The sequence below is a fragment of the Erigeron canadensis genome, chromosome 8, assembly GCF_010389155.1.
Source record: "Erigeron canadensis isolate Cc75 chromosome 8, C_canadensis_v1, whole genome shotgun sequence".
In the NCBI taxonomy this organism is placed as follows: Eukaryota; Viridiplantae; Streptophyta; class Magnoliopsida; order Asterales; family Asteraceae; genus Erigeron; species Erigeron canadensis.
The window spans coordinates 38,431,691-38,450,368 of record NC_057768.1 but is presented as its reverse complement, the minus strand read 5'-3'; the positions used below and the strand labels follow the sequence as shown (position 1 = coordinate 38,450,368).

The 18,678-nt window shown below is 34.8% G+C and overlaps 3 protein-coding genes across 3 annotated transcripts; 1 reads left to right on the top strand and 2 right to left on the bottom strand.

The window, feature by feature from the left end:
- Positions 1-2,567: 2,567 nt before the first annotated feature.
- Positions 2,568-4,348, bottom strand: LOC122580592 (mitochondrial uncoupling protein 5-like). The gene is made up of 2 exons (XM_043752859.1): positions 3,991-4,348; positions 2,568-3,106 (listed from the first exon to the last, which is right to left on the bottom strand). The coding sequence occupies exons 1-2, from the start codon at positions 4,346-4,348 to the stop codon at positions 2,568-2,570; spliced, it is 897 nt and encodes a 298-aa protein (XP_043608794.1).
- Positions 4,349-5,185: 837 nt separating this feature from the next.
- On the top strand, positions 5,186-10,798 carry LOC122580028 (kinesin-like protein KIN-1). The gene is made up of 15 exons (XM_043752298.1): positions 5,186-5,460; positions 5,571-5,673; positions 5,939-5,982; positions 6,523-6,552; positions 6,664-6,786; positions 6,901-6,926; positions 7,068-7,149; positions 7,834-7,875; positions 7,982-8,015; positions 8,128-8,203; positions 8,281-8,500; positions 8,770-8,861; positions 9,458-9,593; positions 9,879-10,061; positions 10,420-10,798. The coding sequence occupies exons 1-15, from the start codon at positions 5,356-5,358 to the stop codon at positions 10,621-10,623; spliced, it is 1,500 nt and encodes a 499-aa protein (XP_043608233.1). The 5' UTR covers positions 5,186-5,355; the 3' UTR covers positions 10,624-10,798.
- On the bottom strand, positions 10,761-17,674 carry LOC122610788 (GPI ethanolamine phosphate transferase 2; the record flags this gene model as incomplete). Its single annotated transcript, XM_043783744.1, has 17 exons — positions 10,761-11,296; positions 11,432-11,715; positions 12,047-12,139; positions 12,405-13,298; positions 13,375-13,468; positions 13,713-13,878; positions 14,114-14,210; positions 14,328-14,462; positions 14,625-14,727; positions 14,798-14,850; positions 15,546-15,626; positions 15,918-16,024; positions 16,111-16,195; positions 16,263-16,430; positions 16,510-16,554; positions 17,364-17,466; positions 17,535-17,674. Coding segments are annotated over 17 exons (2,769 nt in total), but the record flags the coding sequence as incomplete, so codon positions are not given.
- Between the last annotated feature and the right edge of the window lie 1,004 nt (positions 17,675-18,678).

Genomic DNA, 18,678 nt, shown 5'->3' with positions numbered 1-18,678 from the left:
TCTGTTACTAAGGAGTTTCTCTAAAGAAACAAGATGAAGAAAAGAGAACCCTGCAGATCTGACTTATCCACCAATAGATGGTTGACAACCTTCATGTGTCAACATCTATTGGGTTGTCATGTGATTCTCATCTCTGCCTATATAAAGAATCACTTGACCTAGTCGCAGTTTTTGTTGGTTTTCATTCTTCTTTGCACTTAGTGTGTTTTTCTCTCTTGTATACTTGTTAAGTTTTGTGTGTGTCAAAACTTAAAAATATTTAATTTTCTTTTTCTTTATAAACCGGCCATGGATTCACTATTTAATTAATTATACATATGATTAAACGTGTTTACATTCTTGTCTTACATTTTTAGTGTAATTTACATTAATTGTTTAATTACATAATCATTGCAAACTTGAGACTTATATTCTCCTTTAGCATTACTAGTACTATGTTTTTAATATGGTATATGCTTTAATCTCGTTATATATGTGTGTACGACTGTAGGAGTGCGACAAATAGATGACTTTTGACGTTTTGTATAAGTCAATCAAATTTTGATGACTAATGTTTTTAAGACTGTTAGGAATAAGGTGTTACTCGGCCAAAAAGTCCTCGAGAACGCCGGGGAACGCATGAACACCGCCCCAGGCGGCGTTCTCGAGAGAGAAAAGAGGGAGAGCAGCAGGCTAAGGACATGATGGAAAACTATGTATAAATGTGTTTCAGTGACCTAAAAAAAAAAAAAAGGAAGAAGACGATGGTGCAATAAAGAAGAAGAAAAGATATGTGTGGTGAGAAAAGGTTTTAGTTTTTACATTTTAAACCTTATAATTTCATGTATATTCAAAATATATCTTACAATCTCTAAATATATAAAAAGGAAATATTTTACTTTTTATAAGTAGGTACCATTTTATTTCACTAGTTTTGATAATAAAAAAATTTGTATTTTTAATTAAAATTTTTGAAAAAAAAAATGAAAGTCAAACTTGAAAATAATAATAATAAAAAAAATAAAAATCAAGAACCCTTTTGAAAGGGAACCCCTCATTTTTTGTGTCATGCTACATGTCAAAAAAGAGTAAATTACACTTTTCGTCCCTGAAGTTGACATGTTTTTCATTTTTGATCCCTAAACTTTAAATATTACAATTTTGACCCTAAAGTTGGCCAATTTTTTCAATAATCGTCCTTTGGCCTTACGGCGTTAAAAAATGGCCATTAACGTTCACACGTGCTAGACACGTGAGGGCACTAATGTCATTTCACCTTACACCGAGGGACGAAAAGTGAAAAAATAGCTACTTGAGGGACGAAAAGTGAAAAATAGCTACTTGAGGGACGAAAACTGAAAATCATACAAATAAATTTATTCTTCCATTCTTTCTTTTCCGATCATCTTCTCCGATCATTTTTACTGATGGAATTTTCCAACTAGACATTTATTTTCCGATGATACCTAATAAAAACTCGACTTTGAATCCAAATCTAAACCACAAACAAAATCATTTACTCAAATTCATGACAGCAAAACACAACCAATCAAACAAATTATAGTTCAAAAATGTCAGTCATCTTTTTTTTTTCTTTTATAAATTTTGATTTTAATTGAAAGGAGGACGGTGGATGGTGGTGATTCTAGGTGGCGGCGGTTGGGTGGTGGTGATTTCAGTCTGCGGCGGTTGATTGGTTGGTGGTTAATGTAGACGGCGGTGTTTGGTGGTAATTGTAGGCAACGGTGGCTGGTGTTGATTGTAGGCGGTGGTGGCCGGTGTTGATTGTAGTGGCGGTGGCTGGTGGTAATTATAGGCGGCGGTGGCCGGAGGAGGCGGTGGGTGGCAGTGGCTCTTGGTGGTTATAGACGGTGGTGGCTGGTGTTGGTTATAGATGGCGGTGGTTGGTAGCGGCGGCTGTTGTTGGTGGTTATTAGGTGGTGGTGATTTGAGAGGCTTGGGGGTAAAAGGGAAATAAATGTCTAGTTGGAAAATTCCATCGGAAAAGATGATCGGAAAGTTGATCGGAAAAGAAAGAATGGAAGAATAAATTTATTTGTATGATTTTCATTTTTCGTCCCTCAAGTAGCTATTTTTTCACTTTTCGTCCCTCGGTGTAAGGTGAAATTACACTGGTGACCTCATGTGTCTAGCACATGCGTACGTTAACGACCATTTTTTAACGCCGTAAGGCCAAAGGACGATTATTGAAAAAATTGGTCAAATTTAGGGTCGAAATTGTAATTTTTAAAGTTTAGGGATCAAAAGTGAAAAACGTGCCAACTTCAGGGACGAAAAGTGTAATTTAAGGTGGAGGGGATGGGGTTCTTGGAACCCTTACTCCTAATAGTCTAAGTATGTAGTCGTTGCGGACTTGCGGTAATAATAATTAAAATAATTAACTTAGAATTAATTAATCAAATCTAATTGCATCTTACATATTAACTCTTTATCAAAATAATAATTGAAATAACTTGAGCCGACACTTTTAAAAAAAAAAATTATTTCAATTACTTTAAAGACAAAACTAAGATTTTCGTAAACATAATATGTTATCTCTTCTTTATTACATTTTCCTCTATAATTCTTCAAAAATCCTTGAGCAACTTTCGAACTTGTTCCAACGTGACAAATAGCACTATTGTAAATGGTCCCTGCCTTGATATGGTAGGAATAAACCCTTTATAAAGAGCCATTACCCCTTCCGCTCTAACCGTTCTTAGGGCGCAATCTATCGCACCCTTGTACGGTGGTGGTTTTCCAGCTTCTACTTTCATGTTCATGACCCGTGTCTTAATCACGTCTATAGGGTTTGTTACAACTGATGCAACAAACCCTGCACCAAAACTTGCAGTCACGTGTGTCCCTAATCCGTCTTTCATCCAATCTTTGCTTAGTATTGTTTCCTTGAATTGATCGTACGATGCCAACTGGGACGCCGTCACCAACATTGCCCGGTTCACTGTCAATGATGAACCGCGCCAAAGACTACCAACCCCTTCCTTTCTTACCATTTGTGATATGGCATCTATTACACTCTTGTAGTTACGACGTTCAGCAATAGGAAGACGCCCGTCGGCTTGCATACGTACCATTGCAACATCCGCCGGGTTTCCAACCGCCGCACCTGAAAATATATACAACAATATATTAGATTATCATAATATATTCGATCGATGGCAAATCTGTTTCGTACGTATTAAACACATCTACACGGTAATGCAATCATGGTGGATTTGTAGCCTAAACACTTGTTAGACTTTAATTAATGTTTAGCACTGATTAATATAATTAACTCTTAATACGAGTAGTCGATCCAGCCCCAAACAGAAACTAAAAAATTAGTTTTGTTAAACATTAGGGGTTTGCTAAATACAGCCCTTAGGACTGTGTTTAAGGTGCATAAATTATTTGTACATTTATCATGAAAATCAGGAGTGGACTTTTAATATGGAAGGTACAAGTTGTTTTATATACGTTTAGCATTTCCTGGGTATATGGTTTTCAGACACGCATAAAGGGTTGTACTTAACAGTTTTTTTCAGTATATATATATATAAACATTATATGTATTTGAAATAATTAAACATTGTCCAAGTGCTACGTTTAGCAAAGAATTTCGAAATTAAATATTAGTACCATTATACAAATTAGATTAAACATTGATTAAGACTTTTTTACAGTTTCATGGGAATATAACTAATTGAAACATACAAATTACAGTCTCATAATATGTTCTGTTCGATAATATGGTTAGCAGGGGAGGTAGCCCAAAAATAAAAACATTATTATAAGTATATAGTAATGGTTTACAATATATACGTAATACATGTATCACAAGCATCGATCCACATATATATATATATATATATATAGGATTCGTCTTATGTATACATGTAGAAATCACCTCAACATATATGTTATAGGTTAAGACAAACATATACAAGTTGTGGGAGATAATATCTATAAGAGTAAAAGAATAATGTAAAAATTTATTTGATCCGTACGTACCTATACCGCCGGCCATTAATCCAGCGCTTATTTTCTGCCACAACGGTATAATACCAGTATCTGGATCGGTCCATTTGGTCTTCATCATGTCGTAGAGGCCCATTCGCGTGGTGGAATAAAGTGTTTGACGCAACATGGTGGCGGAAACACCAGAGAAAAGTGCACGAACGCCATCATGTTGAACAATCTTCATACCAACCGTAATGGGACCAACGCGTGGAGGACGTGCTATTGCTGCACCCGTTGGGTGGTTTTCGCCTTGAAGCTGCATTCGGACCTTGATGAGATCAAGTGGGTGGGTTGAACATCCGGCCACGATTGATGCTATACCGCCCTCAACGAATCCTTTGACCCCCATTATTATGGATACAAAACAAATTTATGTATAGAAAAATATATAAATTTACGAATCAATATATGTATGAGCTAGGAAGCAATCAAGAACATATAAAAATTAAGCATATATATTGGGGAGGACATGCATGTGACAAAATGCCAATGTTCAAATAATAAGATGTATATGGAATATATATAACATGCTTTTAGGTAGGAAAGCTTCCAAAAGAGGTAGAGATTTGGAGATGCATACAAGGAAAGGAGAGCTTTAAGAAATTTAGTTGCCAAAATTTCATATTCCTTTTCTAAACGATTTATTAATGATTACTTTAGATCGCTATTGTTATACATGCATATCAATTGATTATATAGAAATTAACATATGAAGCTGTAGACAAAATTTATAGTTGGCTTAAATACATGATTTGGTTAATCTCAATTGGTTAAATTTGGTTTAAGTTCAAAAAATAAATAATTAATTTGGTTGATATACGGCCTTTAATTTATTAGACCAATGTAACATGTTTTTATTTTCAACAAATATTGTTCTAAAAAGTACATAGATCTCTCTTTATATAATTGATACTTAATTACTCCGTTTTATTTTTTATAATAAAATAAAGTGATTTGTAAAATAAAAGGTATCAGGCTCAGTAAGGAAAAAAACTAAATAAAAAAGTTGTCAAGGGGGTGTTCCGATATTACTATTTTGATATTTTCTACTAGTTTTCAATTTTAAAAAATTAATAAACTTAGTTTCAAAAACTCACGAGTAATGATTTTAGTTGTGTTTATTTTAGGAAAAAAAAAATCAACAAGCAATTATATATATTCCGGACACAACCCGACCCGAACGAACGCAGCTCAAAATCCGGAAATTGAATTAACCGAAGGCGGGAACTACTATATATATACCGTCTGTACTCTGTATCTCACTCACTCTCTCTCTCTCTCTCTCTCTCACACACACACACACACACACAGTCAACTCAGTTCAATTCAACTGAATTTGAAATTAGAATCAAAACAATGGCGAACATATGCGTATGTGCGAGATTCCGACCTGCAAATTCAAAGGAAGACGGTGAATCTATTTGCATTTCACGCTCTGATTCTCATTCGTTCACTCTCAAGGTCATTTTCTTCATCTATATCCTTATATCTGTATCTATATGTATTTCTATATCTATACAACTCGCTTCTGTATTGACGTTTAGTAGATTTTTATTTTGTATATTCAATAGGATGAAAAGGATGAACAGTATATATTCAGCTTCGATAAAGTGTTCTATGATGATTCCGAACAATCCGACGTCTACGATTTCTTAGCTCGGCCTATTGTTACCGGTATCTCTCGATATAATCATCACCTGATTTTGCCTAATTTTACTTTAATTATTATTTAGCTCATCGTAAACATCTAAAATAGGTCAAAATTAGAGCTAAATCTCAATGTTACTAGTTAGAATTCATAAAACTTTTAGGTTAAGGTACTTACTTACACATTAATGTTATATGCATACATATAAGAGTTACTGTGAATAACTTATCATTTGATCCTTTAGGAGTAGCTTTTGATGACTTCGTTTGAATATTCGGTTTTGTGTAACAGATGCTCTGAATGCAATTAATGGCACTATCATCACATATGGACAGGTATTTATGTTAATTAGTTAGTTAGCTGTGTATAAATTTTGTGTTTAGATAGGATGAATGATTGAAAACCTAGTTTCTTAAACAATTTGAAGTTTACGATAGGTCGATAGCTAACTAGTGTGATTTGTTATTTAGATATTTGATCAACTTATGTAATCTGTTAGTTTTTTAAACGATTTGAAGTTTATGATAACTATCTAGTGTGATTGCTAATTTAGATATTTGATCAACTTATGTAATCTGTTCTGGCATTGATTGTTGCTGGTTTATGACTTTTGTCAGCTGAGAATGATTTCTGACATTGAATTGAAAATATGATGTGTACATTATTTGAATAGCTTTGGAAGAGATATCTCTGACTCATGTAACTTTTGGGTACTGATTCTTGCTAGATATATGCTTTTTGTTAGCTGATAACGTATCCTGGTATCGAATTGAAAATATGATGTATACTTTGTTTGAATAGCGTTGAAAGAGATTTCTCTTGCTGTAGCCTGTAGGATTAAAGAACTGATGAATTCTTATATGTATTTTTCACAGACAGGAGCAGGGAAGACTTATACAATGGAGGTGATGCGCGTTATAATTAAACCTAATGTTTCAAATATCCTTGTCAGAGAAATGAAGCTTATTATTGGCTATTTCAGCGATGAAGTTTATTCTAGGCTTTTTTTTTTCCAGGGAGGAAACATTCTGGAAACAGACAACCGAAAGAAAGGATTGCTACCTAGAGTGGTGGATGAACTATTTGAGGCTATAAACCTCATTGGTGAAGCAACCGCTTATAAAATCAAACTGTCAATGGTATGATACAACTCTATCTATAAGACCATTTGGATTATAATGTGATTATGTGATGGATTATCATTTACGAGAAATTTTTATTTGATTTAAGTCTACATATTATGACATTTTCAGGTAGAGATTTATATGGAAAGAGTAAGGTTAGCAACTGCAACTTATTTTTCTCTTTTTCTCTTTCAAAGAACATGCAACAAGTAGCTTTTTAGAATTACATATGTTATGTAGTTGAAGCACATCTCTCATCTGTATTCTACAATTGCACTTGGGAACATTTCTTGCAGAGACCTGTTTGACTTGTCTAAGGACAATATTAAGGTGAAAGAGCATAAAGGACATGGGATTATGCTGTGTGGGGTGACAGAAGTAAGCTTATCGTTTTATGAATTTCTTCAGTTTGTGCATTTCTACATGTGAGTTTGTTAAGAAGTTCAAGTGTCCTGAACAAGATTTTACAATATAGGATGTACGTGCATAGAGTATGGTTTAAGTCAATTTACACTATGATGCATTACAAATCAAGAGTGTTTCAGATCTTATGATTTAGTGATATGCCAATCTATCTGTAGTTTGCGTTCTCATACTTTTTACTACTACATAATCGTAAGTTTTAGGTGTTAGTGTTCCTAATATTAAGTCATCCAGATACCAGCAGTTTCGAACTACAAGTTTTTCCTGGAAATTCAGGCACTTGGTGCTTGTATAAGCATGTCTTCTTTTGTACTAGAAAACATATTTATCTATACTAAAACCATCTTATTAGAAGTGTCCCATGCTATTTGGATGGGAAGAAAGAAATGTTACTGGTATAAGCAGTGTCTTAAGAGTTGAAAGATGATAGTACCCCAGTTAACTACTGCATAAATCACTTGAGAACTAGAATTGAGCTGGCTGTTAAGCCTGTCAAGTAGAGGCAAAAATCTTGATGACAATCACCATGACTACTACTAAAAAGTTTTAGTTACTTCAAGTTTTAGTTACTTCAAATAGAAGTTTCCGTTGTGATCAGGGCTTCAAGACTTATCAATTAACTGAATTACCATTTTACAGATCTTGATATCGAATGGTGAAGAAGCATTAAAGTTCCTATCTGTAAGATCATAATCTATTATAAATATTTCTATTGCAAAAAGTACACTATGTAAAAAATTATTCATTTACATGTAATATCTTCTGCTTCTTAATATTGGTAATGCAGAGTGGGGTAGCAAACAGAGCAGTTGGAGAGACTCGTATTCCTCTCTCTCTCTCTCTCTCCAGTTCCAAGTTTATGCTTAATGTAGCATAATAAACTACAACAAAAGTATTATAGTAAACGTTTAACCGATTTACCAACTCATGTAGAAATGAACATGGCAAGCAGTAGAAGTCATTGCATCTACATATTTACTGTTCAGAAAGAAGCGACAAATGAGAAAAGGTCTCATATATTTGTTAAACAATTTACAAGCTACTAAGATTATATATCTGAAATTATTACTATGGGGAGATTTATAGGGTGAGCACTGGGAAGCTTGTTCTTGTGGACTTGGCGGGATCTGAAAAGGCTGAGAAGACAGGTGCAGAGGGGAGAGTTCTTGAAGAAGCCAAAACCATTAACAAATCACTTTCTGCACTTGGAAATGTCATCAATGCTTTGACTTCCAGTCAACAGGGCAAAGCACATCACATCCCCTATCGTGATTCAAAGCTTACTCGGATACTTCAGGATGCTCTTGTTAGTACTATTCTATGAGCTCCATCTAGAGCTAGCATGATGGGGGACTGGGTCAGCTGGTTAACGAGTCAACAGGGTTGGGTTGAAACGGGTTGCTGGGTAACCATTCATTTTCCAACCTTAATTGTTTTATAAATAATGAAAATGCTATATATGATTAAAATTTTTTTTTAATTATAACCTAAATCTTTGAATAAAACGATTTGGGAGCTTGTTATCATTATGCTTATAATCTTACATTGGGTTCTCTCTCTCTTATTTCCATTCAGGGAGGAAGCTCTCATACTGCATTGCTTTGCTGTTGCTCACCGAGTCTTTGCAATTCATCAGAGAGTCTATCTAGTCTACGATTTGGAGCAAGGTATAAGCCAAGTGTGATCTTGAATGTAGCTGTCTCTATTCCTTAATGACTTTATATATGGTGTTCTTCTATCTACTAATTACGTTTATTATAATATCGTGCACTCTCTGACAAAGATTTAGTGTGTGGAAGTAATCTGCATGATAGCTTAGAGTAATTTATTCCACATTCTTTGTCAACCCAACGAAAAGACTCTTTTCATCTTATTCTAAAGTCCATGATGGGTTAATGTAAGTCACATGACGTTCCTTGTGTATAGCTAACTGACCTCTTTTTTTTGTAACTTGAATCATTTTTATTGTTTAAAACATGTTTTGAGTCAATCCAATCCAACTCGACACCAAATTAACTGATTTGATCCAAACATGAGCTGACCTGTTAACCTAATAGGCCAATTTCACCACTGCTACTAAAAGGTAATAATTATTCCATTTTAACAGTATGTCAGAAGCTAGTTTTGGTATTTACTTTAATGTAGGATAAAAGTTGGACTATCAATTGTCATCTTCATTTTAACTTCTTGATAGGTCCATTCTAGTTCTTTTTTGGTTTGTATCACAAGTGTGAATTGGTTGCTTATAGTTTTTCTTTGGCAGAGCTAAGCATGTAAAGGCATCGTTGCGCACCATTTGCAAGGAAGACATGCTTGACCGGAAACAGGAGACATCATCGTCTCTGGATGATGTGCAGCTGAAATCAGTTGTCCCGCATCACCAGAGAATTCTAAAAAAGGTTCAGGTTTACTTGATCTTATATCTTTTATTTTATCTCAAGCATGTCACTTTTTTTTTTGAACGAAAGCATGTCACTTAGTCGTATATGTTAAGCCCGCAACACTTTGGATAACTTTTAACCCAAATTTATTACTGTTTGACTATTTAGAGGTCAAACATAACTTGAATTGACCCATCCATAAGCAGCTGTTTCAAAATTGGTACCTCTAGCTATGGAATAAACAATTTTTATTATATCTTTAAAACGTATGTATTATTAAGTTTTACATGTGGATTGATGCAGTTAAGAGAGAAGTTGGATGCTGAGACAGTGAATATGATAGAGGAGGAGTTTCTTTTGGACGGACTCGTTTCTGATCCCAGTTCAAGTGAGGAGGTGAATTCAAGCCAAGAAGAACTTATTACTTCAGAAACAATATCCGCATGGAAGGAAGCAACAGATAAGCTTGTTACAACTATTGTTGAGGTTAGTATCTAATTCCATAAATCTTGAAATAGGTTTTTATAATTTTATTGTGCTTGCATTTCATATAAGAGTCCAAAATAGACCACTTTTGGGGGACATAAATTGAAAAGGAAAGAAATATGTAACCCATTGTGTATATTACAACCAGAAAATATGAGAATAATATAACCATCAGCAAACAGGACCACTAAAGAAGTTAATTGCTACAAAAAGGACTCTCTAGTGAATTTAAATGCAGCTTGCTTTCTGGATAAAAACAAAGAGATTCTTTTAAAAAATCTGGTAAGTTAGGAAATATTATTGTTGAAGTTAGAAGGAACAAAGAAAGAACTGTTATTGAGTTTTGGAATGGTGACAGCTAAGGAGAGAAAAGGAGAGATTGATGCACGAGTACGGATTGATGGAGATGAAGACCGAGATATTGGAGCAACTCACCAAGACACTCAAGGCAAAATTAAAGAAATCAGATGCTTACTCGCTCCTGGTTCAAGGCTTATTTTATTTTGCTGTAGTCTGCATGTATTGTGTTCTTCTCATTTCTTGTTATACATGCGACGGGTAATAACTAATAAGTTGATGTTACCAACATTAAATGGTATCACTGAGTATGTCATATGGATTAATCACGTCTTTCTACATAATAGATACATACATATATGCCTTGTGGCTTATGGAACTCGTGTTGTGTACAGAGAGATATCATGATAAGATATATACAAAAATATATATAATATAAACGTGTCTACATATGCTATTCTTAGCCTACTACAGAGCTGACATTCTCAGCTGTACTAGCATAATTATTACGGAGTACTTGTTTATGCCGCTCCATGTTCTAGAGTTTTCTGCTCATGCTCCCATTAACCTATGCCCAAAATTCAGAGTTTTCCCTGGCCAACACATATCTTTCCTTTTTTCTGTACAAAATATGATGAAGCACAGTACTAACCCTACAGGCCTAGAGCCCTAGACTCTGAAAAATTCTACAAAACATGAACCAACTTTCAGCAAAAACCCCGATGCCAGAAAGATATTTAGCAAGCCAGACTGCCAGAGATATTTTACAGCCGAATCTTCATAAAAAACTATTTTTCTTCTTCCATAACTCATGATGTTAAATCCTTGTATAGACGTTCCTCAGAAAAATTGATGTTAAAATGATATAAGTCACTGTTGAAGAAAGAAAAAGCACCCCAATAAGGACGCAAGCAGTCGTGACTACAACATAGATATACCTGCAGTAAAATATCATGGTCAACTTTATTAATGGGTAGAATATTAATGAAATTACAGTGAAACTGTGAAAGCATAATGATGAAATTTTTTACACATGAGAGTACCAATAAACTTCATATGATCATAGCACTTACTTTGGTGAAAAGACGGTCCATATAAATAAATGGTTCCTCATCAGGAGCAGTATGATGGTGTATGCAACTAAAAGTACAGAATTCAACCCCAGTGGAACTAGACAAGGGAAGCCCAGGGTCTTCTTAAGAAGCTGTCCCATATTTGCTTCTTGGGTGTTTAAAACCCGGTTAATGTTTTTCATAGAAATCGACATAGTTATACTTAGGAGAGCTAGAATGGGAGATGCGTATGTTATTGCAAACATTATTAATCCACTCAGCACTGTTGAATGAGTAGAGATTCCCTGGAAATTTCACGAGTAATGATAAGAAAGAGAAAGGTATATAGAGAAGAAAGAGAAACATTATTAGTGAGTCAAACATGATAATTAAGACTATTATTTGATTCAATATTTTGAATAAAAAACTTAGATTGAAAGTACACTTTGGGTGACTATCAAACCTAAACCCATTTCACCCACTTACTTCAAGCCAATTTTTTTGGTTTGACCCGTTAGACTTGTTGGAGATTATAAATAACCCAAATCAACTAAAACATGAGTAAACGAATTGAATTTGACACCTTCACCAAGTGACCAAACCATTGGTAAAGGACTATAAAAGGAAGATACATACAATGAAAGCTCCAGCTACATCGATGGTAGCTAGAGTGTTGGTGTTTCCAAGACTGAAATGACCCGCCATTCCCACATAATAAATGACTGCAATCTGGATAAAAGCAAAAACTCGGTGATCGAAGAACTCACAAGCATAATAAGATAAACTAATAGGACCAACCCAGATGTGACTAATTTTGCTCATGCAATGATGGATTTACAAATATACCACTAAACAGCACACAATATGTGCACTCGAGCAGTTCACAAGAAAACCATCTCTGAGTTTGCATGAAAAATACATTTGAGTTTATTGCATCTGAAAGTGTCATGAACATACAGATGTCAACATGAAATAAAGAGATCTGAGAACTAACCTCAACCCACTGCTTCACATCTGAACCACCACGAGAAAAATAAATAATGGTAGCAAGGATTTGCACAAGAAGCAGTGATATAGGCATTGCATTGACAGGTTGTTGTAGCATAAGTTGCAGAAGACACCACCCAAACATGTATGTTGTCCCACTAACATACAACGAATCTCTAATTGCCAAAAACAAATCCTTGCTCTGAAATGACATAAACCATGGTGCTGCTATAATCGTTACTGTTACACATGTACCGAGAAATCCATAGATTAACTGTATGACTAAGATCGCCTCAATATCAGATGCTACAGCCCCACTACCCTGATACTTTGCTACATATTGTAGAATCAGTAAACCACCACATAAGTAGCCTAGACCAATCCAAATGACGATATAACCCCTAAACCTTATGGAAGAAAGAGTATACAAGCATAAGCTCATTACAACCACCACGGAGACAAGTTGGAAGAACTTTATGTGAGAACTCCCGCCAATCTCAAGTGATTTAGCAATGTCGGGAAGATGAGTCCAGTTAACACCACCTTGATGCCAACCTCTTAAAACCCTTCCAGAAATGATAATCACTGCAATTAAACATAATTGAACATAGGTTCGATTGTGTTTAACAGCAGTTGATTTTATCGTCATGCGGAGTAATACTAGAAAAAGGGTTGTGGTCAGAAAATGCCATAGATATTGTTCTTCTTCAACCAGAGAACTTGAACCCATGCTCAACACAAGAATTACGATAACTGTCACTACAAACGCCTCGGGCAACTGGAACGTGTCGATTTGTGCACTTGCATAAATTTCTTGGCCCAGTTTGAAAAGGAGGCCCAAAAACATAGCACATGACAGAATCATTGTCATAACCCCAATAGCAAGTAAGACAATGGGTTTCTGCGATGGGTAGAAAAGTTAAACAGTAAAAAAAGAAACAGAAATCTGGATTTGTTAGTTAATAAACATTATTTACATCTGTTGCTGAGTGTGACAACTGCTCGCTTGCAGTTCTTAGAAAGTCACCGTACGCAACAACAATGCTCTTAAAATCATCGTTTGTAGCAGACCTATATGCAGAATATATGAAGATGGTGATCAGAGTTATCATCATTCACCATGAGGTAAGTCCTCAAAATACACTCTTAAGACATCTATATGTTCATGAAATTTTTGGATACAATGAACTTGAATATATGTTTCATGAGCTCAGAGATGGTTTTCTTGTGAACTGCTTAAGGGCACTTTTTGTGTGCTAACTAGTGCTATTATAATGCTTCTGAGTATAGAGTATTATAGTGCTATATAACCAACCTTAAGACATTCTTTGACTTCCAAGATTTATGGAGTGAGGCAGCATCAAGATATAACCTAGAAGATGTGTCCTCCAAACTTCCACAGGTAGAATCGGTTGATTGGGCTTCAAGTAACCTCAACAACTGCCACGAATTCAGTTCCATTGCCCTTAATAGCTGGTGATCTGCAATATTTAAGATAAAAGACATGGCATGCAATTGTGAGTAATTACTAATTACTATTGTCTGCCAACTGTAAAAGCTTGTATGATTGGAATAGAAGTAGCCTTCAGTTAGTTCAACTCTCATGTCTAAATAACTATATGTTAGAAGTTAGAACTCATGCTCTTTTAACATATTCTTATGTTTTATATTCAAAAGCTTTTGTGCCCTTGCAAATAAAGAAGGAAAAACCTAAACCTTCTAGTGGCTGAAAAAGGTCAGAAATCAGATAGCCAGCATTATTTTTCGGGATAGGTACCCCAAAAAGAAGAGCTAATGTTGGAGCAATATCAACCTGAAAATTATTTGAGAAAAAGATAATATATCTTCAGAAGGCAAATGTTTAATATAATAAGTGAGGGAGAATGCAGCAACAAATCTGAAAGTTTAAGAGCAACGTACATAGTAATACCTGATTAATAGTATCATATGAAGTTGATACATTACTGCTTCTTCGGCCAATAAAAAGAGCCAGTGAATCAGTTTCTTCATATGAAGATCCCCCATGATTACCATTTTCTTGCATACCATGATCACTAACTACTACCTACAGATGAAAATGAAGTTAAGAGTAGAATTTTAAGCATACACAAATCAAGAGATGGTATATATGATACCCCACGCCCACTAACACATAACAGGAGCTGATGAGATCATGGAGAAGAATATACTAAATAATTCATGTAACAGTGAGTGAGGGAGGACATACCAATAGAGTTCGTCCATGGCCACTTGCTTGAGCTTGGATAGTACTCAAGTGAATCATTTTTATAACTTCATCCATTTCTTGGAGTTTTGGTCCCATCAAGATACTGGAACAGCAGCATTATCCAAATGAAATGTCATTTAGGTACAGTGAGTTGGTAAAGTTAAGATGCCTACCTACTGCGACCACCAAGATGTCCAACATGATCCAAACCAAGATAATGAAGAATCTGAAATGAAGAATTCTAACGTTGATGCCATATAAAGTTGTCTGGCTGTAATAAATAGTTTAAATAAGTTTTAGTTGTATGGCAGGGTACTTTAAGGAGTTACATATAGATGTGCTCGTATATAGACATACACATGAAGAATAAACCATGATCAATGCAACTAAGATGTAGGATGAAGATATCTACTAGCTTGGGGAATGCCAAAAATATTGTATTTGGCTTCCTGTAATACTTTTATTCTATGTTTGTAGTTAGGAAGTGAATTTAACTGAGCTATAAATCAGTAACATGAGATGATTAGAACTTGTAATTAGTTAGATGATTCTTATTTTTACCGGTATTGTTCCGTGTATGAAAATTGTGCAAGGCATTAAAGCCTTGAAAGATGCAGAGAACTGGAACAGAATTAAGCCTTGTATAGAGAACCCAATAGTGGCATACACACAGAAAGTTCAGACTGCAACTACCTCATTCGAACTCATAACTGATGTCATTACTTGTAAAAGGCTTGGACTCGGCATAAAAAGAAGAAGTTATATACGTAATTATGTGCTTTTGTAGCTAATGAGTAATTAACACCACAAAAGCCCTAACATAGTAGTAATTAGTAAACAAAGCAAAAGCTCAAACATAGTACTCACTAATCAAACCTACCATGGAAGCTTTGGAACTATATCTAGAAGAAAAAAAATTACCAGAAGATTCCAGTCGTTCTTGTTAAGTTCATAACTCAAATGCCGAGAAACATTGTGATCCACTTGCACAGTATCTTTGACCTATATCAAGAACAAGAAAAAAAAAACTTTTGTAACACAATTCAAAATGTACATGGAAATCTAATGCAAAAACCTATACTGAAGGGTAAATAGTGTGCCAAGAGGAAGGATCATAAAAGTTCTTATATGTTGCGCTGTGGACTTGATTAAAAACTATGTGATGTGAAGTCAATATATGCCTGAAGTAAATACAATGTACTGTTCAAGAGCTTCATGTTAAGAACTTGCTTAACGATAACTCAAATAGGATAAAATTTGAATAAAAGAAAACAGCAAGTGCATAATACTTACGAAAAAGCTACCAACTCCATCATGCCTTGTAAATAATCCAGGAAACAACTTAAGCCATGTTTCATCCCCAAGCATAACCATTTTCCAACCTATTCTAAAGAACTGACCTGCAACAAATTAGTCAGTTAGTGGTCAACTCAAGAAAGACAACTTGTATAAAGTCGATAAATCCTATAAAATATTGCCAGCTCACCTATAATATTGTCTTCCAAAAGAGCTTGAGTGTTAAAATTAAACAAAACATCCAAGAATCCCCCTATTGACCCAGTAGTCATGGCCTGTTTTATATTGTCAACAAATGAGTAAATTAAAGACATTTAGTTAATAATAAATTAATTTGAGTACCTTCAAGCGTGGTAGTGTAACGGTTGGAGGTGCAGCCTTTGCATGGTAACCCAAAGCTATTTTACTAGCCAATAGAGATTGGGTGTAAGGCATCGCATCTTTAAACTTTTCTAATGGAGGCTGACCATCCTTTCCAAGAACAAACTCTGCTGGAAGACCATCAATAACCTAAACATCACACAAATGGATTGGCACAGGGAATTTACGAATGTTATGTACACGAAAGTTATATTGATTTGTTACATACCATTAATATCAGTCGATCATAAGAAGTCGGGATTTCAGAAAGTTCCTGCATAATGGAAAAATCAGAAAAATTAAAATTCTTACAACGACCTCCCATATGAGTTGTGTGAAAGACATGAAAATACAAATACATATAGTCAACCTATATTACTAGAATGTTTCAAGATAAGCAAAAAACGCCACCAAGGTAGGATCAGTGGTCAGGTGTCCTGATGTCCTCACAAGAGATCTCAAATTCGAGCCCTCAAGTAAACATCTTGCAGGTGGTAGTAAAATAGTTCAGATACGGTCACACGGGGATACTTGAGTTAGGAAACGTACAAGTAAGTCAAAGACTTGTCCTCCCCGGGTAACCTAGACGGGAAAAACCTCCTCTATTTACTGTGTTTACCATCTACCTGGTTCTCGGTAAGCAAAGTTTCCCCACTATGGTTTTATGATGAAATAAAACGTAATATGCTTGATAAAATCGGTTCTAAGCTTCAAGATTCGGCCTTTGTTTTACATGACCATGAAAGATAGGAAACAATTTAACAACCTCGATCTAAGGGAAAGAGAAACTCTACTAGACTAGCGCATCCTATATTACTCTATATACATATATATCCATAGAATTCCGCCAACGAACAAAACTGACAGTGGTCTTATATGATCACCTATATGTTGTAATATTTACCATCGCTCGAAAAGCTTCCTAATTTAGGTTCTGCAGCATAGATGTTGCTAGCCATCATAGTCATTTACCCGTTTCATATTGAATAATAACAATCTACATTGTACGGTGACATTACTAACTTAACAAAGACCAGATGGGTACAAGAATAGTATCTACAAAAAATTAAGATTTGAATTTACCTGATACAACGATTTAAGGCGGTCGGGGTGATGCAGAGATGTGTGATTCTGATGAGATGGATCTGAAGCACATGATGAGGGAGGCTGGAAACTATCTGTTCCACTGTTAATAATTCAAAAACATTATTATAATCAAAATGAAAGTGGAATGAAAGTGGAATAGAAAGAAACCTGAAGCCGGAGAGAGCGGGTCGGATGGGAAAGAATCCAAAGATGAAGAGGGACAGACCGGTGATCTGAAGGACTGCTGCAAATAAGGTGAGCAGTGTGAATTTGGTGCAGCTTATGAACCCATCACCACCACCACCACCACCACCAGTAGCCATTAATATTATATATTGTCTTGTTTTGTTGGAGTGTATAACTGTTTGTTCTCAAGTATTATATTCTACAGTCACTGCTGTCAGTATTTCTCCTCACTGGAACTTTGGGGATCAACTTATTTTCTGTTTATTTTCGTTTGGCTCATCAATAAAATATAAGGAAATGACATCTGTACCAAAAAATAAAAATTTATATAGATTTATCACTGGTGCATTACTGGTTTTTACAGGAAATTGTAAAAGTTGTAAGTTGTGCTAGGTTAATCAAAATTCGTGCCGCCAATATCACCTCTCAATTATTAAGGGAAAAGTCGTTGGGCACGAGGAGATAAAGTTTACCCTGTTAATTGTCATGTCATTTGAAAAAATTAATAAAAGGTTTTCCTCTCTCATTAGTTCTCGGAAAATTTGAATGATATTTTGCCCGAATGATATAGGTGCCGAGACGAAAAATATATTTACAAAAGTTATTCAAACAATTGTATGATATTTGTTAACCCATATGAAAATATTCTATCCCATATGAAAATATTCATCAAAAGCATTAGGGGATATGACAAAATTACACCTTTAAAAAATATCAAAAATAGGTAAATCGATATAGTATGGGCTTTGGCAAAATAAGAAAAATACCAAGGTAACGAGGGTTAAAATAATATATAAATTGTCACGTATTTTGAAATCGTATTTAAAAGAAGCGGAATGATTCATCCTTCTTATTCATTAACCTAAAAATCCTTTTAAATTATTGGATTGTGACATGTGAAAATTCAAAAGGAAGATTCAAAAAGATTAAGTGAAATTCACTTGTCACACTCATAAAGTTTTAGAAGGATTTTTAGACTAATGTTTAGGAGAATCAAATCATTTTCCTTATAAAGAAATATGAGGTAAACTACAACAGCCTAATCATGTCATAAGTGATTGACTTCAGTAGTTCTATACCACAATTTGAATTCAAACATATTTAACAAGATTGAATAGGATGAAAA

What these genes read in the sequence shown, in the direction of transcription:
- LOC122580592 (XM_043752859.1), bottom strand. Translation starts at nt 4,348, where the DNA reads ATGGGGGTCAAAGGATTCGTTGAGGGCGGTATAGCATCAATCGTGGCC. An exon ending in ATTAATGGCCGGCGGTATAG is followed by an intron (nt 3,107 to 3,990) that starts GTACGTACGGAT and finishes ATATATTTTCAG; the next exon opens with GTGCGGCGGTTGGAAACCCG.
- LOC122580028 (XM_043752298.1), top strand. Translation starts at nt 5,356, where the DNA reads ATGGCGAACATATGCGTATGTGCGAGATTCCGACCTGCAAATTCAAAG. An exon ending in AGCTCGGCCTATTGTTACCG is followed by an intron (nt 5,674 to 5,938) that starts GTATCTCTCGAT and finishes TTTGTGTAACAG; the next exon opens with ATGCTCTGAATGCAATTAAT. An exon ending in ATAAAATCAAACTGTCAATG is followed by an intron (nt 6,787 to 6,900) that starts GTATGATACAAC and finishes TGACATTTTCAG; the next exon opens with GTAGAGATTTATATGGAAAG.